General features: G+C 34.0%; 1 protein-coding gene across 4 annotated transcripts in view; it reads right to left on the minus strand.

Annotated features, from left to right (window-relative positions):
* Positions 1-897: 897 nt before the first annotated feature.
* Positions 898-25,405, minus strand: part of LOC110380476 (peroxidase) — a 68,628-nt gene continuing 44,120 nt past the window's right edge. The window contains exons 2-15 of one of the 4 annotated variants that reach the window (XM_021340485.3): positions 24,516-24,720; positions 23,571-23,609; positions 21,888-22,078; positions 16,923-17,099; positions 16,009-16,029; positions 14,862-15,058; positions 12,388-12,586; positions 10,586-10,783; positions 9,383-9,533; positions 8,720-8,896; positions 6,941-7,091; positions 4,172-4,373; positions 2,020-2,128; positions 898-1,527 (exon numbers count right to left, since the gene is read on the minus strand). In XM_021340485.3, the coding sequence (XP_021196160.3) occupies positions 1,452-1,527; positions 2,020-2,128; positions 4,172-4,373; positions 6,941-7,091; positions 8,720-8,896; positions 9,383-9,533; positions 10,586-10,783; positions 12,388-12,586; positions 14,862-15,058; positions 16,009-16,029; positions 16,923-17,099; positions 21,888-22,078; positions 23,571-23,609; positions 24,516-24,715 (2,088 nt within the window). In that variant the 5' untranslated portion in view covers positions 24,716-24,720 and the 3' untranslated portion in view covers positions 898-1,451. Of the gene's footprint in view, positions 1,528-2,019; positions 2,129-4,171; positions 4,374-6,940; positions 7,092-8,719; positions 8,897-9,382; positions 9,534-10,585; positions 10,784-12,387; positions 12,587-14,861; positions 15,059-16,008; positions 16,030-16,922; positions 17,100-21,887; positions 22,079-23,570; positions 23,695-23,910; positions 24,316-24,515; positions 24,721-25,405 lie in introns of those variants that run through there. The other 3 variants (XM_021340506.3, XM_021340504.3, XM_021340501.3) reach the window with 3 other exon arrangements.

The raw sequence follows: 25,405 nt of genomic DNA on the forward strand, positions 1-25,405 counted from the left end.
TCAAATGTAATATACATAAGTATTAGCCCATGATATTCTAATGCGAAAATGTTATAGATTGGGGTTCTCTTTTTTTGATGTTGGTTATTTAGAAATATGTACGTAAATGTCATCGTCGTTAGTTTCGCTGTTGCATAATAATATTATTGGATATCTTTGATTCTTGCAGGATAATGAAAACATATTTAATTCAGATTATCAGACTCAATCGGATACAAGTACAAATAATATGAGAAGTATTTTTTGTCACTGGCGACAGACATATTTGTTTTAATAAACTATTTACATTCCTAGTTTTTATTGTTGCAGGAAAATGAAGATACAATACATGGAAGACGAATTATAGATTTTAGTTTTTTTATAAATCAATTACTTATACCTAATTGATAAACATGGTGAAAAGTTTGGTTGTCGATTAAATAATTTAAAAATTGTAAACGATTATTTGTTTATTGTAACTCAATCGAGCTATTCTAGGTTATAAAATTCATCAGTACAAATAATATTTCATCAACTATAAAACCAATAAACTATTTCGGAAAAAAAGTGGCAAAGTCTCAAGTTTGTTTGTGCCGCGTAGCGGTCCGCAGGTGTGCGTTGCGTATTTCACTAGACGCACACGCGCGCAAGTGCTGCCGGCTATCGTCTAATTTACCTAAACCTGAGCGATTCGATTTTGTAATAGCGCTCTTAAACCCAAAACAGATTTGTGAGATACGATACCCATTTGGATTCATCAAACAAATGAGCATCAAGCAACCCTTTATTTATTTGTGTCCTAGTTTACCCACACTTTGCTGCCTAATATTTATGTTTCAATCCCAAATCTCCTCGCCTGAAGACGTAGATTCTTCTCTCAAGATAAAAAGGTATGTAAATAAAACCCTAAAATTACAAACAAATACTTTATTTTCACTTTTAATTACAAACACACAACTTTCTTGCTTACCATTCATGTCAAATAAAGTACGTAAAAAGTTATTTTACACAGTAGCAAAATATGCTGAATCTATTTAATTAAACAGTACTTAACTTGTAGAATAGCACAAAAATATATACATTACATTCGTAAAATGGCCATGAACACATTTACAACTTAGCATCATTATCTGTACAAATAAATAAAAAAATATGTTACCATTTTTACACTGGATAAGAAAAAAACCGCGAATCACCAAAAATAAATAAAGTAGTTTCAGTCAAAGAATTGACACCTTATTTCGAAAGTTGTTATGGAACTGGTAACTAAAAACAAAATAAAAACTTTGTTATGACAATATTTTGTGATGGAAAATAGAATAAGTCATAATTTATCAAATTATTTTTCTAGTTGTACGAGTATTTTGTCATTTACAAAATAACCCTAAATAATGTTAGCGGTAACGTCTTATTTTGTCATTATTATTTTATTTATTTTGTCTGCCATTATTTTACATAATTGTAACCTAAACTTAGAAGTGACCTCTAGCATCTTGCCACAGCGTTAGATCGACAAACGGCAGCTGATCGCATGGGACGACCTTGTTCCTGAAATTAATTTGCATTAATTAGTATACAAAGGGATATTAAACTGTATCAATTTCACGACTCCAAGAGACAAATTTAAGTAACGGGTTTTACTTTATTAAATGTCACGTTCATCTTCCCCCAGGCTTTATCATGTTGACGTCTGAGAATTATTTCTAAGCTTTGTTCCTTCGACTAAAATAGTTGGCTATTTATAGCAATACGTATCTATGTGAGATACTTGTTGTCTCATAAGCTTCCCACTTCCTATTGAACATACACAGTTAAACAAGTCCCACCGTCAACTTAAATACGTATGCGAGTTCTTTTTGTGAACAATATATGTATCTATTCTGAAAGCAATCGATATGCTCCCTTATCTCTCGCATAACCGCGTTACTGCGAACACTGCACCACAACTGGCAAATATATGTAATTTGAAGGCCTATCTCTATATCTCCAAGCCACGGCATATAGTCATAAAGACGGGCTGTACATAATGGCAGTACTTACCCGTGCGATATTTGCTGGAAGCCTCGAGGCTGCATGACTCGGATCCCGTCACCGTTGTCACAGAGTAGACGGGACATAGATGCTCCTTTGCGTATCGTCTCGAGCTGACCTGTTTGAAAAAGAAAAAATAATAAATTAGAGAAGTTAACTAATCTAAGTTACTGGACTTACGTAGTCTGTGTTGGATAAGTTTGTTTCAGAAATTAATTTCAACATCTAACTGCACCTCATAATATGCGTAAACTTACGACATATTATTACACGTAGGTATTTAAATGATGTTACTTTAAGCTATCTAAAGTATACATTAGTTCTGATACTGTAGTGAGTCTTATTAGTAAAGAAGATAAGCTGAATTTAATTATGAAATAAATGAAAAATAAAGATTGCTGTCTTAATAGTGGTAAGCACATAAATGAGACACCTGTCATCGCCCTACAACAATTTATAAAGGCAATAAACTTTCTAGAAGTAAACGATTGCGTAAGTTTTTCAAAAAGCCCTAACAAGATGGTATTGTTGGGATAAAGTTAAGCAAACTTCGCGAGAAACATTTGTACCAAATTGTTTTGTTTGTAATATTATTTTACGTATAACTGCAGTATTTGGTGGACGAACTTAGAAGGAAATCTTTTGTCTTCGAAGGACGGAACAATTCTAAGTTAGAGAGACAGTGAAGCATTTATACACTTAAATGGAGTCGGAGCGGGATGGATAAATTGGGTGAGTGATGAATCAAATGCGAGTGAATGATGTGGTGGTGACTGATAAGGGTAAAGATGAGAAAAAAGTATTTTGTCAACCACAAAGGGCAATAAAATCAGGAAAAGGACTGAGTCTTCAAGATTGAGTGAGTTATCTTTGGTTGCAGCCATCAAAGAAAATCACGGTTTCCCATGTGGCATATTTCATTATTATTTAAGCTTATTCTTCCTAATTTGTTCCCGCATTTATTTGCCGCTGCACTAAACATACAGATTAGCGAAATGTGTTGAGGAAAATCATAAAATAAGGGCGTACAAAGAAAGGCTGTTTTGATAAACTCGAGCCACGTGCTCTGAATCTGGTGAATAATTGCCTTTATCCTTATTTTATGGTGCTTTTGGTGAAAAATATGAAGGCGGAATGTTATTCATTCGCAGATATGGTGTTATTTGTTGGAAACGGGAAATAAAGCTGGACATGGATTTACGTGACTTTGTGACATTAACTTTATGGGGTCATAATTATGTGTGTCTCTAATTTATATGACCCAAAATTAAATATGAGCTACAAAATTTTTACAATCTTTCTTTTATAATTTTGCTTAAACCACATACTGTGATTAATGTTGACTCAACATTTTGCTTAGATATTATTTCTGACGTCGAGCTTAGTTTAATGCATACATGTTTTGTTGAAATGTTGTCTCAGTCGTTTCGTTTTATTTACACTTACTATGGCTACATGTGAATCTTCTAAATAAAAATTAAAAAAAACATATTATTATGTACGAGGACTCCGTTACAATTACGTGCCTACAGTTCAATAAACTAACTCAATAATTTTATGCGTCAAAATTCTCATAAGTTAGAGTAATAAATTCAAGGAAACTTTAATGCAAGACTACAAAAACTCTCAACAAAAAATCTTTTTTAGAATTTTTCCTGAGTCTGCGTATTTGTAAGACAGATTGGAAATTCTCTAGAAAATGTACAGGGCGACACATCATTCCTATGAAGTCAGATAAGTTTTGAAATACGGTGGTTTTAGTAAATAAATGTAGAACCTAGGAGAGTTATGGTTTTTGAGACGATCACTCATACATGTAGATAGTGTCAAGTCAAAGTGCTAAGAGCCAAAAGTTTATTTTACTCTAATATAAAATATCACAACGTGAAGATGAATATTTAGTCGTTTTCGTATCACATATGGGTAGGTAGGTATGTTTGTGTCAGTGTGGGAATTATGTTTGTAATAAACTATACTTAGGGTTGACAAAGAAGTGATTACCGTGTTCTACGAGTAGCTTGCATTGTAAATTTTTAATTTTCATGCTATTATAAAAAAAAAACATGTACAATACTTTTTGCTACAGACAACTTTACACGTTTAAGCCACCTTCGTTATTTCATTATACATATAAGAAAATACGACAAATTAATACACTTACTTGGCGTAAAAGCAGTGTCGGGATCGGCTCCATTTTCGTAGAAGTATCGGTCACCGACTCGAGTTCTATAGAACTGCTCAGTCAAGATGCATAAGTACGTCGGTCCAGCTTGAGCTCCGGGCACGTTGCGTTCCAAAGAACCAGCTACTACCAGTTCCACATCTTGAGGGGTTTCATATAGAGCTTGAAGAACTGCGACATTCTGTTAAAAAAGTATTATGTAAGTAGTTTGTTTATTGTTGATCGGATTTTGTTTTTTCGTTCATCATCTACTAGAACAAAACATTTTGTAAGTCATCATCACGTCCCGAGCCTTCTCCGGGTATTGGTTTCCAGTCTATATAAGTATGATGTAAAAATATTTGTAGGTTAATTTACATATAACTTGTCTTGCTAAAAATCTAGCCTAAGACAAAGTTTTAATGTAGACTTATATTATTTCTAGATTTTTTAGAGAAGTTAATCGAATCTTTGTCTAATATTATTCTAACCTATTGCGATAGACCGAATTGATAATATTGATCAAAGGTTTGTCCTAAAATAAACTTCGTCTTAGTTACTCCGGCCGTCAGTATGTCCGCCTACACGAGAACAGACTGTTGTAATATTACAAAGGTTACAAGTAACTAATACTTACGTGTTTTTTTACTAATAATTATGCTGTGGGCAACACAATACGGCTCAAATGTTAGATATTGTATGTGTATCCTACGTGGGCCTGCCCTTTGAATTACAGAATAATATGATAAATATGTTGATATAAGAATCAAATAAAGTTATGTTAAAATTCAGTTGACAATGCACGACTTATCAATATCTGATTCTAATATAATATAGCATGACTTTTCTAGCGAATATAATATAAAAAATGTGAACTTTATTATAAACCAATATTATAGATCCATGCATGGGAGTCGATGAGTTTAGTAAACAGAATAGCTTAAATAAATTCTACATTATGTAACTAAGTTCTTCTTTCTTTTAGTCTAACCGTCAGTTGCACAAAGCTCCATTAAAGTCAAAGCTTCTTTAAATCTATTGCTGACTCTTTCTATGTCAATAAGATAAAAAGTGTTAGCGAGAGGTACTAAAACTACTGAAGAAAGTTTACATTGAAATTACATTTCTATAAATGTCAACGAGCATTAATAATAATTTATGATTGCATCTTTCATTAACCGTCTCTTACTCTAAAGTACTAAACCACTTAAACTAGAACTGTCATTTCTCCCGAATAACGTTAGCCTACAGAGCCTCAAGAATTTATATTGAATAGCCTGTGGCAACCATCAAGCCTGACCTAAATTATTATAAGCCATAGTAAACTAGATTTATAATAGCAGATAGCACTTGGCAAGTTGACGACGTTAATCTTTGAGACAACACGGGTAGCTGTAACAAATGGCATTGCCGTAGGTCAGATACTGTTTATTCTAGGAATTAGTGAGCTACGTTAATCGTATACAAAGACAGATTGTCTAGTTAGTAATGTATACTGTAATATTATTTGGGTACTAATTTCTCAGGGCTCAGGAACTAATTTCATTGTTAGATGAGCCATTTATAGACAAAGCTTATGGCTCTTTTTGCGCAAAGTAATTCCCAGCGACAGCTAGTACTTTGATGTGTGAGTCTCGAAATAAATGGATCTAGAACTTCATCGTCGTTGAACAGTAAATTAATGTCGCTAAGACTAAACTTACACAGACATAAAACCTTCGTAAAATAAAATAGTAATTTTATTTTTATAATAAGACATACTGTGTTCAAGCTTTATGTCTTACGTGGCAACATAAATTCATATGTAAAGAAATCCCACTCACGCCTCCGCTGTAACAGTTTGACGGATCCAAAAATAACTTGAGAAAAATACATGTCGCCTTCTTAACCACATATCAAATAAACCACCCTCGACTGTCTTCGGCGAAGCTAGATTGTGTTTTCCAAGAAATAATATATCACCTGTCAGACTAAATCGGACTTTAATGAATAAATACGTCTAATCTTTAACATGTTGATATCGGTGTCACTTTTGTTTGACACTTCTGGCGAAAAAGAAGAAAATGACAGATTGACAGCTTATCCTTGTAATTCGGAATTTATTGTTGTTTCTTAGTACTTTCTTGTTTGCCTAGATATGATAATCTAGGGCATGAACATTGGGAACTTAGATAAAAGTTCGGCGCCGCACGTAGTGGATACATGTCACAGTTGTAATACATCGTCGGGAACAAATTCGTGGTCGTAACAAATTGGATTAATTATTGTAGTCGTGTTTCATATGTTTTGCTTCGAAGTCACAAATAATATTATCAAACCGTCAGCTTATGACCCTTTTGTATTAGGGTTTCTAAACAACAGGTCTAGTCTACCGCACACAAGTAGGTAAATTCGCACTATCCTAATTATTACAATAGTTCGAGCGTAAAGTACATTGTCCGTTGTATAATAGGTTTATCCAGGAACACGTAATGAGCTTTGTATATTAGAACATGACAGTAACTCTATGTGAAGAGTTCCGTTAAGTATCACGACAATAGGTAAGTATAGGTCTTCTGAGCCAAACTTATCTATTACATACCTGAACCCTAACACACAGGGTAAGTGAATACTTACTACATATGTGCTTTCCGTGAAGTAGGTACCCATACGTTGATATGTTAATTCCATACTAACCAACAACCTATACTGCAGAAAGTGATATTAAAGCACGCGACTGCTACATTTCCAGCAATTTTATCTTAATATTTTAACAGTAATAGCACCTACCTCTTCGGAGATGAAGTCCAACATGTCATGGAAAGACTTAGGCACAGACAGGCCGCAAGCAGCTCTCGTCGCTGAATAAGACCCCAATCCATGGTCACGACCTCGTTGGATGTCCGTAGCACGCAAGTCACCTCCAAAGGTATTGTTTCGTCTGCAGTGAAGATAAAGTATAAATTTTAAGTATTTTCATCATTAAACTACGAAATTGGCCAAGTTGTAGTCTTTATTAGCCAGCGTTCCAACCTTAATGGGCAATACTGCGAAGAATTTGGGTTATGGAATTTACGTGTACTTGGTAACTATGCTAGTCCGCAGAATAATAATAAACGATAAATCAGAATTAGCTTTTTAAGCCTACATCAAATATAAAGTTGCGTAACTATGAAAAATCATATGTAAATTTTCAAGTCATGAATTGTTATTACAACCTTTTAGAATTTCACTGAAAAGCTGTTGCTCTGTAATAAGCATTAAATAAGCTTCAATTATTTCTAAAACATTTTATAATCACGACCTTGTTTAAAAGGATGTACGCCCTGCACGTCAAACAACATTCATTTGAAATATTAAATCTCTAAGTTTTGGTGTTAGACTTGTTAAACAAACAAACAACTAGTTAACTGGATTTAGGATAAATAACAGATTATATCGGATTATTTTCAACAATTAAAATCTAATACTTTTCAAGTTTAGAATTCTGATACAAAATGGTTTTGTTCTTCACGAAACCATTAAGGATTATACTAATGATCCTTTATGGAAAATTCATGAATCTGTCTGAAATTCAACTACTTAGGTTATAAGTTTCCTTTTGAAACTTTGTAGTACTTTTGACCAATTAATAATCCACATACGATATTCGTAACCGTTTATTGGGGATAATGATCCGATGGCTAACAATTTAAATTGTGTTTTAATTGACCATTAATTTAAGTCTACGTACCTATTTATAAAACGGGCCTTCATTGACAAACAAAAGAACCATTCAAAACAAGACAATCTCAGTTATTTTCGTCATAACCGTCTCTATAGGAAACGTTGAATGAATCTAATCAACATAATATTACGTTGAATACGAAGTAAATTCGAATTGCGACATCAAAGTCAGGATAGTACGAACTTTGAAGTCAGATAAATACCTATATACTTAGAAGACATTCGTACATTATATATTATATGTAATTTTAGGAATCTTCCATTGGCTTGATTTTAGTACAAAGCATCAAGATAATCCTACCTATTACTAATGCAAAAGTTTGTAATCTTGGTTTTCCTTTCATACAAAAACTACTTAGTGAATGAATTTTGATGACCATAATTATATCAGACTAGTACATGTAGGTCATTGTTTATACAAACCGGAAAAGACCCAGATGAAACCCCGGGTGGAAGCTAGTTTGAATTAAATCCTTCATGTATCACTTACATGATGTAACAAAGGTCATGTCTATAGACATATCAATTTGATACCATAATAACAGTCTAAATCAGTATTAATATTAATGAGGCAATAAATCTCGCTCGTATCTTCCATACATATAGTAAAATTTTAGCACAATTTTGGCGACTGTTTTCGTCGTAAATCATCGACATTTACCGACCATCGTTAACCCTTCATTGCTGATATCAGAAGCTTAATTTGGAAATTTATTTATAGACTAGTACCTAGTAATTTGTATCTTCTACGAATCAAATACTTTCGGCATTGAAAGACGAAGTTTTTAGTAGTATTACTTCGAAGCGCAAAGTTTTATTAGTTTTCAACTAGGAAGAACTTACTTGAAAAGGAATTGGGTCATTTCGGAGTCCCAGAACTGATCGCTAAAGTCTTGCTCCTGAGTTGCGAGGCCTCTTGCCAAATGATCAAAGGCGTTGTCGAGTTCCAGAAGAAGAGGCCTGTTGAACCAATCACTCATACGTACAGTTCCGACCACTTGACGGTTCTCCGAAATTAATCTGTGAAAAATAAAAACAAATTTGAAGTATGTCTACCATTAGGTAGGTAATTTAGTCAACCTTTAATGTGACTGTAAACTTAAACTACCAAGCAAATAGACAGAGATATTTAAGGTCAATAAATAATAATGTAACACATAAAGAGTGATATTATTATGGTAAATTCGACCTTCATTATAGACCCAGATGGAATCTCGATTGCAATTTCCTATCTCATTAATATTAATAGTCGATAAGTGTACCTATGGCGCAATGCCAATAGACCTAATTTGGCAAAAAACATTATTATACATAGACGGATGTAGTGCACACCTGGTAGTGCACTAATGCCCAGATTTTAATGATAGAGAATAACAAAAAAGGCAGTTACGCAGTCACAGTTTAAACCACGAATTATTGATTTTTTTTTTCAGAAATTTCAGTTCCTCCTGTGCAGAAAATATGGTCAGTACTAGCCATACATAGCAATATGAAAAAGGTACTTACTTCAAGTAACCTCTGATTAATGTGTGGAAATGTCTGAAGGCAGCGGTAGCATGCTCATCAAGGACTGAAGGGTCTACTCCAGGGTTGTAATCGTTGATGTAGCCATGAGCCCCCGGGTAGATCAGTTTATTCTTCATCATGTTTTCATGACCTGCACATGAAAATAAACATATTGTAAGTAACTTAAAGTATAGATATTTAAGAATGCATACTTCTTGATGAATCTAGATGGATCAGACACATGGAAAATTGTTGTGAAAACAACCGACTTGTTTTTTCTATAGTTCGATGTACCTACATAAAATGTCAAATAAATCAAAATTGACACATTATCCTACTGATTATAGCTACAGTTTTTACAGTTCATTTAAAACAAAACACTAACTTTATTATTGCATTTATCGCATCCATGGTTGCTAGCCATGCTAGTACGACAACAACATTACCATACATTAAATCGGCCACACATCGATTTCCGATGGTCCAACAGGTTGAAAGGTCTTGCAAATAGCTGGAAAATATTCTAGTGCACGCATCCTATACGCAAATATTACTTATTCATTCAATCTCGTATACGAGTAGATATATGCTAATTGCATTTATACCACTTTTTGATATACGGTATTCGGACAGTCGGAAGTTCCATTGTCAATAAAAAGATATGAACAATAAAAGGAACTTTCCATAACCAATTCGATTATGATCGATGACTCGATAAGGCTTATAATTCAATATGGCCTATGATTTTATTAAACGTCAATTACCTACGTCAGTGAATGCTTCCGAGTGAAAAATATGTACTTATTCTCAACTTTTGTATTATTTATTGTGAAAGTAAGTTTATATCATAGGTTTATTTATTTAGTTATCGCGTAAGTAGTCTTACACCACGTTATAGTTATCGGCACGAATCTTGAGCGCTGACCTTCATCTGCGCAGAAGTGATTTATTAGCAAAAAAACAATCCCGAGTGACGGCTATGACGCGATGCACTGCGGGCCAATCACCGCTTTAGCCCGCCCCTGCGCCTCACTTCATACCACAAAAGGGACGCTCAAGATTCGTGCCGATGATTATATTATAAAAGATAGTTCATGGGACTTGGATTGTACATTTTTTTATACCAATACTTAAGTGTATTAGATAGTGTCCTGGATTTGTGATAATATTAAATGGTTTGAATAAATAAACTTATAGTCTTACCCAACAGAATGGGTAGATATTCATAGTAATTGATGTGTTGAATTTCCGCGATGTGAATACGTCTCGCTTCTTGGTAGAGAGTCTCATCGTTCCAATGAGGGTTGAGATGCGCAAGAGTGTCAGCAATGCGGTTGTGTTCACGTAGTAAAATCACTTGAAGGACCGTGAGCTGAGGGTTTTGGTTCACACGGATATCACCTGAAAGAGAAAATTTATTTTAATAAATACACGAAAAACACTTAAAACGCTCTTCGCTAATTAACTAAGTAAGTAGCGCTTAAGTCGTTGTTTGTAGTTGTAGGAAATGAAAGGAAACGGGCATTTAGATTTTGTGCACCTACGCCGCAGTTTTCTTTTATGAAAAGTAACTACAACACGAGCTATTCAATATCTTGCTATCGGTTTTGCAAGCAAAAACAAAAAGTGACACTGTTCCCTCTCAACACGTGTTTGACACAAACATAAACAGCAATGTATTTTCAATGTAATAGAATACATAGCTTGCACGCTGTTTTAAGAGCCACAAGCTAGTCGTGACATAAACGTATATTTATATAAGTTCCCCAATTTTAATTGGACCAACCTTGACACAGTAATTGCCCCCGAGGGTTCATAAGCAAAGATCAAGGGGATCCCATCAGTATTCAAACGGCTTATGGTTGTGTAAGCACTCGCTAAGAATGATCAGTTTCCTTTAAGCTGCCTTAAATTCTGTCAATATACTTAAGAGGATTATAGAAAACCCTCTCGGCTAAGATAGCCAGTATTTTATGTCTAAACAAATATTGGTTCAGTTTCCCGAAAAAATATTTCAAGGCTAGATTATTCGTAGTATCAACATAAAACGGTTTGGTTGCCAAACGCTTGCCTCGTTTGGTATTAGCGAAATATTTTGTTATCGGTTCATCTGTTTGCAATTTACGAAATATAATATATTAGACTACATTATTCTATCACTACACACATAAGATAAATATTATCCACGATGTAAAAGTACTTATAAATAATAGTCATGCTAATAACCAACAACAGTGCCTAGCATAAAAATAGAACAATGAATACTGCATTTCTAAGAAGAACGATCCTCGACAATGAACAGGAAAGGAGATTGGGCAAGAATGTATGAACTTTGGTCCAAATGTCCACCACGAACGAGACCTATATAATTAAATAGTCCACTTAATTTAGAGTAACTTTTACTAACAAAGTAAAAAAAAAACAATGCAAAAAAAAAGTTATAGCCAAAAATGTATTCTTAATTTTCGGTAGTTTTTGTAGGTATGTTATCATTATTATTTTTTATTTTATTCCACTTCCATTTCCGCACTTTATCTAAAACTAAGTAGAGAGTACTAAGTCGAATAAGACACATTTGCATGTAAACAGCCCATATTTTTTTGCCCGATGGATGTACGAATCACTAACCAATTGAGGCGCCAGAAGTGCTTGAATGTACTCAGCGGTGCCTGGATCTAAGAAAGAAAGTTCGATGTAACTGGTGGTGTCTTCTCTCTAATAATGAACAATTCTATTTTGTTAGAAGTTACACAAAGTACGAAAATCGAACATCACGAAAGTAATTGAAAAAATGAAATTGAAAAAATCTATAAAATGTTTTATTTGATTTTGCTATAACTTTTTTCTGGCATTATATTTTTTTTTACTGTCATAACAAAAAATGTTCTATATTTAACGGGCTATCTGGCCATATAGGTCTCGTTCGTGGTGGACATTTGGACCGGAATCGCCCAATGTCCTTTATCATTAAAGAATTTTAACCATCATTTAAAAATCAACCTTACCAGTCAGGTAACAAGGTTCATTTGGTGACTGCGCTGATTCGCAGGTGATGGTGATGTTGGGGTCCTGTGGTGGCCACTCCCGGCCACTTCTCACGGTGGTCAGCAGACGTCCTCCTTGAAAAGCTCTGACGGGGTTGGCTTGACCAGCACTGCTGCCATATACCAGGGACAGGTCCATGAAAGCTGTGACTGTTGTAATCTGTATAAAAATATATATTAAGTATGTGACAAAATGTGAACATTTTTACAAAGTAATACCTTTTCTGTTAAGGTATATTTATAGATATAGATAATTTATCTATTATCTATTATTTAATTTAATTTAATTTATCTATTATATATCTATTTATTTTGTATATTTATAGTATAATTTTCTAGAGATAAAAAAAAACATCGATTTGTTTCTTTACGCGGAATAAGAAACTGACAGTTGTATATTAATTCAGTTTTGATAATTCCAATAAGAGCCCGCGCACACTACAAACATTTAGTCGGCCGATAGTTGATGAATGGAAAAACACTCGTAACAACGATTAGGTATTCGTCAGGTATCAGACTGACTACAAACTTTGATTGAATTCAGTCAGTCTGCAATAGGCTGGAGTGTGCACGCAGGCTAAAAGACACAAGTATGTATATAAACATGTTATGAGTTAAGTAAAGGCCAATTCTGTATTGGTCTCCGAAAGTCTGAAACATCGATCATCTAAATCAAATGTCACGTCAAGAAAACACAATAAATTACTTATTTGTAGAAAGTTTGTGTATTGCTTGTTAACGATAAATCGTAAAAGCTGATTTTCACTATATTTCTATGCTCGCATGAAATATAGACACCTAAGTATTAAGCAACCATATATTCTGAGAGCTTTGGTATATATCAGTGGCGTTTGAAGGAAAATTAATGGTTCAAGATGTACATACGAATAAATCACTGACTATAATCAAATAACGTTAAATCAATACGAAGCTAGGAATCAGAGTGTAAATAACATTATAAGCTTTATTTATTTTCAAACTTAGTTTATAAGAAGTAATTTACCCTAGGTGTTTCTGTACACATGTTTTTCTACAAAACCTTAAAGTTGGGTTTGTTGAATATTCATTTAGCTTTAATAAAAGCGCATGTAAAATATCTTGACGTGTGCCTAAATAAGCAAAAATATGTACGCCCACTAAAATGTTATACACAAAATAAATATCCACGACTATTAAGTATTAAAAGGGTTTCACGAAATTGCTCAAAAATATTGTCCATGAAATATGCGATGTAAAATTAAAATAGACAGAAACATTATTGGATTTTTGTGAAACAAATGCATTTTTGAAATAATTTATTGTTTACATTCTGAAATATTGTCAAGCGAGAAAGATATAGATATATGCGTGGACTATGAAAATCGAATTGTACTAAAAATAGGATGCACGCCTACTTAAAACCATTCTTCAATCTATAAATAAGAACTGGTTTCTGATAACAATATATGTAATACATGTTACTTTCCTAACGCCTAACGAGAGAAAAACATTTTTTGAAAAAGAAAGGGGTCAGATCGATCCTCTCATGGGCATTGTATGACACTACCAGAAACCGTTCCGTCAATAAAATCATATAAAAAGTACAAAGACAAACAAGTCCCAGAAGCTTGTTGACCTCCGTCGACAGTCACTCAAAGCGAAACCACCCCCAAGAGCATTCTTAACAAAGAAAACGTATCCCTTTGAATAGGTCAAAAAAATTTACCGCATAAACAGATTGACAAAAGTATAACCGCAGTCACAACAAGAAGAAAATGTATTCATTTTTAAGAGAGGGTTAGTAACGTGCGTTAAAAAATTATGAAAAAGCAACTTCATATCACAAGATAACTGAAAATTCGTTTTCGTAATGACACTTTATCAGAAAAGCAATCTTGAGGTTCGTTAGACATGAAGATACGCTTCTTAAAGCACATTAAAACATTTAGACGAGTAAAACATTAGATACATAAACATTCAGTGTAATTTTCCAAGATCTCTCACTTAAGGCTACATCACATACTAGTCTCTTAAAAAGCCTCAACTTAAATCATTAAAACTTCTTAGCATTGTAATTTGAACTTTACAGCTATAGCAATTAATGCTAAAGTAGAACAGAAGCTAGGCCTTTGGGGTCAATGCCTGCCGGGTCTTCAAGATTGTTCGAGAGAGTTATCGCGGCACAGGTTGAAAAAGCACTCCATGAGAAACAGAGTTAGGTTTTAGTCCGTCTCCTACTAGTCTAGTCTCCGGCTAGTCGATAGCAATAAAACTTAAATACTCAAGTCCCAATATTTCGCCACGCCCCATATTTCAAACGGACCGTCAGTAGAGGTATGTAATTGTGTAAGTGTTGGAGCACAGTGTGCAAAACAGAAGGTACCTAAGTATTATTTGCGGTATCACCGCAGCTGTCACTTTAAAAAAAAGTTTGATAAAAAAAAAGGTTTACTTACAGGTTCAGCCGGAGCATTAGGTGAAGTACATCCTCTATCCCTGGTAGTGCCAGTCCTCACGAAGTTCATACATTGAGTTCCTTGCGGCCCGTGCACCGGGTCATTGGGGGGGATGAGCAGGGGCGCGCACACGGGGTTGGTGGTCACATCAGGGGTTAGGCGGCCGTTGTCATCACAGCATGTGACCAGCTCCTTATCTGAGAGAAAAGTATAGGGTATAAATAAAAAATTAACACTTATTTAGAGTTAGCAAACATGAAGTTAGTTACGAAAAACATGTTTCTTTTAATAATAATAGATTAAGTAACACCGAATAAATTATTAATTATGAAAAAAATGGTAGTTAATGTAAAGGTTGATAAACTTAAAAAATCATGTTTTTTTTTTTTTGTTTATATGCTATCTACGATTTTTTATAAATAAACCATATGTTGTGTTCAAGGAAAATTACTGCAGAAAAATTTTGTAACGAACATTTTCCTTTCCGGATATTGCTGATCCAGCATTTTTCTCTATAATAGATAAGGTTTTATTAAGTCGCGTCTCTCGTTGTCAACAACTTCTATTTGAGCAGTCAATCGTAAAAGACGCCCTTGTGAATCAGAAAATTGTTTCTTAAAATCGAGAATGTTCCAAGACGTTTTCTTCGATATTTGAAAAGATTTACTTTTTTATTCCTTTGCTATCGGGACTAGTCACAACAATATGGTATTATACCTTTTTCCGTTACGATTCGCTTTGCTTTGAAATGACGTTTTCAAGTTATTGTTTTGAATAGACAATAAGTTTCATGATTTTCACGAATGCAACCATGTTTCATACCTTACAAGTAAATAGGTATATATTGACTAACTACTAAATTATAACATATAAAAGAATATGCCATATATAAGAAAACCAAAAGTTATGGGTTTTTCTGTAGAAAACGTACTTAGATTAGTTACACATACAACAGATATTTTATTGATGATATATCGTTATTCGATATATCATCAATTACGGGCTTTCACTTATAACTAAAATGATTAAAAACGTACAAAAATAGTGAATACAAACACGAAATTGTGACACACATAATGTTAAGAGACACATGACAGTACAACACACACATTGACATTTTAGTAACACACATACACATTAAACTTACTCTCGGCTTCTGTAGCGAATGCTGTAGAAAAACAATTATAATTAATTAATGTCAGAAGACGTACGGGTTCTCGAAAGTACGTCTGAAAGATGGATGAATACTTTGTGCAGTACATTTACTGAGAAAACTTAAGTAACGTAGAACGACTGTTAGAGAGTCGAAACGATCTTAGGTTACTTATGATATATTGCACCTACAAGTATGCTTAATGAAAACTATTTATAATTTGACTTTATCATCAGTACAAATAGGTTGCGAGGTCAGCGCTCTAACATTTTGTAAGATTCGGTATAAATATTTTTAACAGTTCCCTTGAACAAAATTATGGGAGAACGTGTTCAAACTGCGAAAGTTCCGCTTAGTCATGAAATATAAGAAAATTACCTACAGAACAATACCAATATTTTGTCCCGTTTCTTTATTTGAAACAATTTATTATCCTTTCAACAACACTCTATCGGTGTCAATGAAGTTCCTGGGAAGTACCTAACATTGTTTGTACGAAATCCAATAATCCTAAAGTAGTGAGTGTACGTCGCCTTTAAGTAGGTTTAGTTAAGAAAGAACTTGCAGTCGTTACTAGTTTTGAAGTTGGTTCAAAAATATAGACCAAAACTTTATAAATACATATGTCTGCAACGAAGTATGCAAATGACTTTACAATCAGCTATCCAATGTTAAAATGAATAGTAACAGCAGTAAAACCATACGAAGTGGTGAAGGGTGGGCGTTTTGGGGCTGTCTCTTAAAATTCTGACATTTGAAAAGTGCCGTTTTTCAGCATACTTTGAATAAATGATTTTTGATCTTGATTGTGCTACTGTATTGTACATTTCTATAAAATATATGAGGTTCTCAAACATGAGTATTGGAACTAAAAAACATATAATTAAAAATAATTTTGTACTACTTACGTGACTGCACCACTCCAGCAGTAAGAGACATATCGTGGGTGATAATCTGCCCCCACTGTTGTGTCATGAGGGTCCATACGGGGTCAATCAGTTGCTTGTCGGGGAAGAGACGGAGACTGATCTCTCTAACGTTCGGAAGTGGACGACCAGATCTGGAGCGAGGGAACGCGTTTACACCTGGAAATAAAGTCTTGTGTGATCATCTTGTTTTATGCTTATGTGTCGTATCCATATTACCGATTTGCTCTGAGTGAAGTGTTGAGTAAGATGAATGTAACCTTTCCTTAATGGTTTTGATATTGCTTCTATGTTCTTCTAAGTCAGTATTCCTTCTTAATTTTATTTTGAAGTACATGATAGTGAACAATTTTAGAACATTTAACTAGTTCCTAATTTGTCTTTTCGTTTACTTTTACATCTCACAGTACTTTTGAGGCTTTAAATCCCCAAACTGCAATGCCATTACTAGTATTTAATTAATCTAATTTCAAACCACTAATGTGCAATTTTTTGTGACATGTCGCAAGCATTCGACTACGTACAGCACGATATACTATTGCAAAAGCTTGAGACTTACGGTATTCGAGGAAACATCTTAAAACTCTTAGAGTCTTACTTACGCGATAGAATACAAGTGACGGAAATCAGTAGGATAAACAGTGACACTAAACGAGAGGAAATATTCTTATCTGAAGAACGTAACGTTATCCATGGTGTACCGCAGGGAAGTGTACTAGGACCTTCTCTCTTTACCCTCTATATAAATGATTTTCCGAAATCTATTAATCATCCTATGACACTATTCGCGGACGACAGTACGATTACTATACCTTGTCGCCATCGAGACTTGTATGAAGAAGATGTAACCAATACGTTAAATAAGACAATTGATTGGCTGGATAGCAATAATTTGAAAATAAATATTAATAAAACAGTAATTATACATTTTGGCCAACGTGCATTGACATTTCCTAAATTTGACATTAAATATAATAATAATACTATGATAGTCGATGTCGCCGTTCCGCATGACGAGAACCTTGTGAAAGCTGAGAAAGAGAAACAAATAAAGTATCTCGACTTAGCGCACGAGGTTGTCGCCATGTGGAGTGTCGACACGGCTGTTGTTGTGCCGATTGTCGTTACGGCCAATGGTTTAATAGCCAAGAGCCTCGACGAACACCTCAGGAGGCTCTCGTTGGGCGGCTGGATCAAGGGACTGATTCAGAAGGCAGTACTCCTTGATACGGCACGTATTGTGAGGAGGTTTCTGTCTCTGGGACCCTAACCACCGGTACCTTGGACCCTGTACCCGATATCGGTGGCAACCTATTTTTTATATTTTTAAATGTTTTTTATTTTTATATTTAATATTTAAAAATGTAAATAATATGTTAGAAAATAAATAAATGATGAAATAATAATACTATTGACGTGGTAACTACTACAAAGTTTCTAGGTTTAATAATTGACCGTAATTTGAATTGGAAGCCTCATATTGAGACTGTTTGTAAAAAGATTAGTAGCAGTGCATTTGCTCTGTACACGCTATCATGGACAGTTAATATAGATGCTTTGCTAACAGCGTACTACGGGCTAACCGAATCAATTTTAAGATACGGTGTGATCTTCTGGGGCAACTCAACCGACAAGGAAATAGCTTTTAAGGCCCAAAAGCGGTGTCTGAGGTCAATGTTTAGATTGGACATTAGAGATTCTTGTAAGCCGTATTTCATTCGTTACAAGATTCTGACACTACCGTCCCTTTACATATTAGAAACGGCTTTATTTGTAAAACGGAATCCAAATCTGTTTCCGCGTATGGCAGAATGTTTTCCCCGAAATCGACGCGATACAACTAAACTTTGTTTACATCCGTCCAGGACTGCACTTATGCGCAAAAGTGTTATTTGCATGGCTCCAATTATTTATAACAAATTTCCTAAAAGTTGGAAAGATCTAAGTAGCGATCAATTTAAGCAGAAAGTAAAATTGTTTCTTGTTGAAAAAGCCTATTATAGTGTAAGTGACTTTTTAAATGATAAATTTGGTTCGATGTAATTTAATTTATATAAATAAAGACAAAATACGATTTAATATTATTTACATTAATTTATATTATTATTGACATTATATACATTAATTTAGAGACTAACTATTGTTACTAATTAATATATACTTTCACATTTGTAGGATAATAACTGTAAATAGTTAGTCATAGAAATAGATTATTAATCAGAATTATATTTGCACGCCATTGATCATGGCAAACATGTCTAGAACTCTATCCAATTTAATATCTTGCATGCGATTTTTTATTATTGTATGTACACATGTGTTTGAGCAAATAAATAAATTATTATTATTATACCTGTATGTCTCTTCCAGACCTCGGGACTATAGAGTCCCGGATTTTTGGGAGGCGAACGTGGGGCCGAAGCCAACACGCTGAAGCCCTTTTGAGACAACTTTAATGAAATGGTGACACAAAACCGACGATTATCCCTGTATACACTATAGAAATGTACCCAAGGACAATCCCCGGTTCTGTGCTAAACTATTGCTAACTATGGATGAAAACTACTTGGGCTATTGTGATGGGATGCTAATGGACTAGGAATGGGGTAACTACGGGAACTATGGCACCTGCCGATGACAATGTAGTAAATACATGTTTATTATTATTATTACTAATCAGTCTACAGGCTGTCAGACTGTAACAAACCATCATACGAAACCTTATGGGAATATACCATCTCCATAAATCCCTGCACCCATTCACTCGCTCACATCCTATGCCATTAAGACAAAATTAACATACTCATCTTCATACATATTGTATGAAAGAGCCATACATTAACAGCTAAGCGTTACAATCATTCATCAAAACGTCGCCAAGTAGAGGAAAATAGTACCGATCTACGTAACTAAATAATAAATAAAAGGAAGTTCTCTTATTGGAAATGCAATAAGCATTAATGATTGATTGTGAAGGAAAGCGTTCTTTATTATTGAGATAGAATAAATAAGGAAACAGTTCTATTTCGTCACATCAACTTTATTTTCTCACCGAAAGAAATATATCCACAAAATTTATACTATGCGCGTCTAACCTAACGCTTTTAAAATATGTCATAATATTGCTTTTGACATTACGTATGCTACGCACGTAGCATCCAGCGTAGAACATCGCTACGGGCTACGAAACGTCATAGTATGAAGTATGTCAGCTACGAGCGTCATAATATATTACATACGTAAGTTCACATAATTTGGTTTCTTACAACATAGAGGTATATATTTTGGCTCAGTTGAATAGAAACTATTAGCATACAAAATTAACGTTAGTTGTTAAATTATCTTATCAAAGGGGTTTACTATTTCACTTGTATAAATGGCTCCGTTCACTTCATTTACTTGGTTCAGATAATTATTGTACTAAACAGAAATTAATTCCAATTAGCTTATCGTTCATAGCATTGCCATTGCTAAATTAATATTCAAATTAAATTACCTATTACAGTATTTGTTGATATTTATTAGTTGTGTAAAATTACTGTTGTAACAAATAAAAAACTAACCTATAAATTCCGTAAATTACGATAAAGGATTTACGCACCATAAAGCGAGGCAATAATGCAAAGCGGAGCAACAAAATGAATTCAAATAAAATGTACTTTATTATATTGAGCTAGTCAATAAAACCGTAATAAAGGCTGCTCACTTAAAATCAAATAAAAGATGCGACTAGTCACCTAGGATTGCAAACAATTTGAAGCCCAATTTCTCCTTAAAATTGCTCGTGTGCTATTGGTGGATTAAGCGAGCAAACATCAATAATGCAGCTTCGTCAGTGACGAGTGAAATGGCATGCAAATGTCTGAAACGTGAGCATTTTACACATTTGCATAAGCCGAGCACCGACCTAAAGCATTTTCGTGCACTCCTCAAACCATTCGTTTCGACGAGCCCAGAGGTATATTCACACATACTCATATACATTCTCATGGTAATTTCTATTTATACTTTTCATCATAGATAACTCAGAATATAATACAAGGCAATTAATGCAATCCAAACAAATGCCTGTCAAAAGCTCCTATTTGTTCTCATTTCAGTTTGCACAGTTATTATAATTAAATCCAACCTAAGCGAATTAAGTTTGCTCCGTTTTTCAGCAAAGTTTAAAAACCTCAAATACCTTACACGAAAAATGCATTTTGAAATAAATCATAGTTGATTAAAAACAAATAAAAGTTTAAAATTTATTGTTGTAACTTCGTTAAACCAATTAATTTTTATACTTTTTTTCGAATGGTGAATGTCCGAAGATTATTTATACGCTAAGACCTGCTGTGTAGAAAGATGTATTAAGTTATCTACAGATATTGGTAGAGTTAATATAAGGCCATGTCATATCATCCTGTGTCATGGGCATGTTATAGATTATATTAAGTCGTTGCAATGTTTCACAATTCGTCGCAATGCGTAACGACTAGCATCTTCATAACACCATCAAGGTGACGTAAGTGATATTTGTATAAATTAACTTTGAAAATTGTTGCTAAAAACAGAGCAAATATATTTTTTTTATCAAAAGGTTAGATTTTAACCATTTTTGTGGCAATATAGTTGGTTATACTTAAACCTGGTTAAAACTGTAAAAAACTGGTTACTTTCAATGAAGCTAGATAGTTTGGACTACGGCTAACTTTACAATTTGATTGCGACAACTCAATGTCTTTAACTCATCCTTCCATTCGTTGTAATAACAGTAATTAGTCACTAATCTTCATTACCTTTCACCCTGTCCTCGATAAAAAGGATGTATTTTGCTAAGAAGAACGCTCATAGTCTTCTTTCGATATACAAGTATAATCAATTTTCAATCAATTGAAGACTATCACCGTTCTTCTTAGCAAAATTCATACTATTTTGTCAGCCAAAACATTCGTAAGTTCTTACCATCAGCATAATTGTAATGGGCCAATCGACCGTACGGCGTCTGCGGCATACCCCAGGCTGGTCTCTCGAGGTTGTTGCAAGAACCATCAATGGCTCTATAACGAGACTTGGTGCAGAACGGAGGGGCTAAGCCACAGGTCTGGGTGGCTGGGTCCTGCCCCGCTCCTAACGGAGGTGGGGGGTTACTGAAACTGTACCACAGAATAAATATTAAAAAATAGCTTTGAACAAATCCAAAATTTAATAACGCATGCATTGTTATTTACTTAATTTTGAAATTGCTTTTAAATAAACGTCGGTTTCACATTTGCTTTTGTAAAATAACATGCATATTGATTTGGTGGTTAAGTTTGATATGAACACTATTTATATTCACGAAATGAGAATTTACACAGAGTAATATTTATACTATTTAGTAATAACACCCTTTAAATATTTGTCATGCATAAACAACTTATGTATTTAGTGGTTGAACAATACTCCTCCACATTTCTAAGAAAACATGCGTCGTCTTTATCTCACAGACGTAAGTGAATGCAATACAAAGCCAAGTTTATTCATTTACGTTCAGTTGAAAACCTCAGAATCTTGGGACTATAAGTACGAGAGGAAACACGTGTCGTGTGAGGAAAATCAATTGATTTCTAGCGTGAACAATATCTTATACACGTTCAGCAAGCGCTTGAAAGCTGTTCCCAAAGCATGAATGCAGCATCACATATTCTACATCGTTTATATTGTAACTTACGATTTAAATATTTGAAGTCAAAGACTGCTGATATATTAGGCTCTGATTCGGATATAAGCAATTGAATCTTAACACTCCATAGCCATTATCATGTTCATGTCGTCAATACATATCATGATTGTTTAGAAGATGGAAAAGTTATCGTTTATATGGAATATAATAAAATCGTACACTTTATTTCTTTAATTCTAATCCTATTAAAAGTATACAAAAATATCATCGTAAAAAATCCTCTAAATTCCAATATCAGAGGTCATCGCCCTACCACCATTTTTATTCAGACTTTCAATATTTCAGTAGAGCTGTGAATCGCACCTAATATAAACCTTACGCGACATTAAATTACGTCGTATTTACTCTCCCACTTTTCACGAATGAATTCTAAATAAAACAAGTATTTATACCGTGACGTGAATGCCTTATCATAATGTGATATTTCACTTATTTCAAGCTACCTTGTATAGGTATTCACACTCTCTGTAGAGACATTCGTATGTTTAAAATATTCATGATATGAAAATAGTATGAAGGTAAAAAGGTTTAAAACAAGTAATGTATGGCCACGATATTTTCTCGTCGGCAAACTTTTTTGTGCGGGATTTAGGGGACTTTTCAACTCTAGTACTATAAGATAGTGGTGCACCTAATATTTCACTACACTGCAGAAAATAATTTATAATAATGGATTATTATTTTAGGAATAACACAACCTAAAATCCTAATCGAAATAGTAATTTAAAGATATTATTGTCTGCATTACTTAATAACGTAATTAAAAACTATACCTACCAATATCAGAATTACAAATTAAGTAGTTGACACTTCTCACTTGACAAGTGTAGTTAGATATAACTAATTGTTAGTATTGTTAACAAAGATTAATTAACGGTAAGACAGATTAATAATGTTAGTCAAACACATGAAAAACAATTAACCTTAGAGCTGCTCCATAGATGGCTGGGTCAGACGACGGGCTGTTGACAGAATCGGTGCATTTTAGAACATACACAAACCATGCGACATAAATCACTATTACTACTCGTAAATGCATTGCGACAACTGTATAAAAAAAAAACATCAAATTCTAAATTAAAAAAAAGAACACGATAAAGTTTCAAATACGCAGGGATAAAAACTCTTTTCGAAACTGCATTTCACGGAATGGCCAGTACTCTATGTTCAGTGTTCGCACGAGGCGATGAGATTCAAATTCACATTTCGAATGTCATCATGAACACACAACGGTTTTCCGCGAATGAAACTAATAGAAGTTACCCAATATCTGTCGCACTACATCCACTCTTGGAGATAGCTAGTTCATTAACATTTTGTGCTATTGTGCCAACATAGAATTGTGCAGAATTCGGATAAGAACCTGTCCGAGGCAATAGTGAAAATTATACACAACTATGCAGTGCAAACAGTAAATAAGCTACTAGAAAGGCACGAAGCATGAGATTCACAAAATCACTTTTATGTTTCATACAAACAGATATGTCGATTGTCGGTTTCAGACTAGTGCCACTTCAAGAATGCAGACACAATGTAATAAAAACATCATAAACTCATACTCCGGATTCCTTTTGCCCATTCAAAACAAGGAATTTAAATTATTACTGTACAGGAAAATAATTTAAATTATTCCACGTTTAGCATTGATTTATGTTCCAAAACCAACATTAAAATTCTTTAACACTACTAAAGTGATATACAAAAATGTGCATATTTATATTAGTTACAATTTCTAAAATAAGAGTTGTACCTTTACTTTGTAATTAGAGCATTTTTTTACTGTAATATAATATAAACTTTCATTTAGATTCTCGTACTGCTAAACTCGTTTATGACGAAGAACTCATAGATTTTCTTTTGTTTCTCACCCAAATCCCTGCACAGGTAATCTGGCAGGTTGAGGACCGTAAGCTGCAATTTTTGCGAAGGCAGCTCCAGGCCCTGAGAGATGCAACTGTGGTATATTATCCAGGAACAGCTGATGGGTTGGGCCCGTTCGGTAGTTCAGGTGAATGGCCTCAATGGCACAACACAAAGCCAGCGCCAAGTATATTGTTGTCGTGGCCATTGTATCTGTGAATAAAGAAAATTGCGTAAGTATTGTTAAACTTTAACTAATTTCTTACAGTATCTACGTGATTATTGGAATCTGCCGGAACTGCTAATAAAGTTCTGGGAAACCAGTAAAGGAAAATCTATCCAATATCTGTGTATCATCTTAAAGGTAATATTTCTCCTAATAAACAATTCTGATAAACAATACTTTTCCAATAATGTTTGATGACATTACTTTTTAGATTTGATTTCCTAGAACTAATTACTACTCGCTTACATACCTATTTACTATCAACTAAGAACCACAGTTCATCTATAGTAAAAGTGGCTGCAGTACACAATATTGTTGCAAAATACACTTAAAACAGTAATCTTTATTGTTATCTTGTTTCCCCATAATAAAACGTTCAACATCACACTTAACATTGAAACCAATCCACGTAATTGTTAGGAAACTCCTTTGTTTCTGCCGGAAGATATCCCTATTTTTGTTTTCCTAATCCCTCTATTTCAGCCCAAATCGAATTCGACATAAATGAGGCGAGCTTAAGAACCATTGAAATGTGAAGAGCCCTTACGAATATCGAGGATCGAAGATGGAACGAAGTGCTGATATCTTAACGAAGGGACAATTATTTTGGGTTTAAATATTTTGCAGAGCATTATCTTGATAGCCTTAGAAGTATTCGATTTCTAAAACTAT

The sequence above is a fragment of the Helicoverpa armigera genome, chromosome 14 (genome assembly GCF_030705265.1).
Source record: "Helicoverpa armigera isolate CAAS_96S chromosome 14, ASM3070526v1, whole genome shotgun sequence".
Taxonomy (NCBI): domain Eukaryota; kingdom Metazoa; phylum Arthropoda; class Insecta; order Lepidoptera; family Noctuidae; genus Helicoverpa; species Helicoverpa armigera.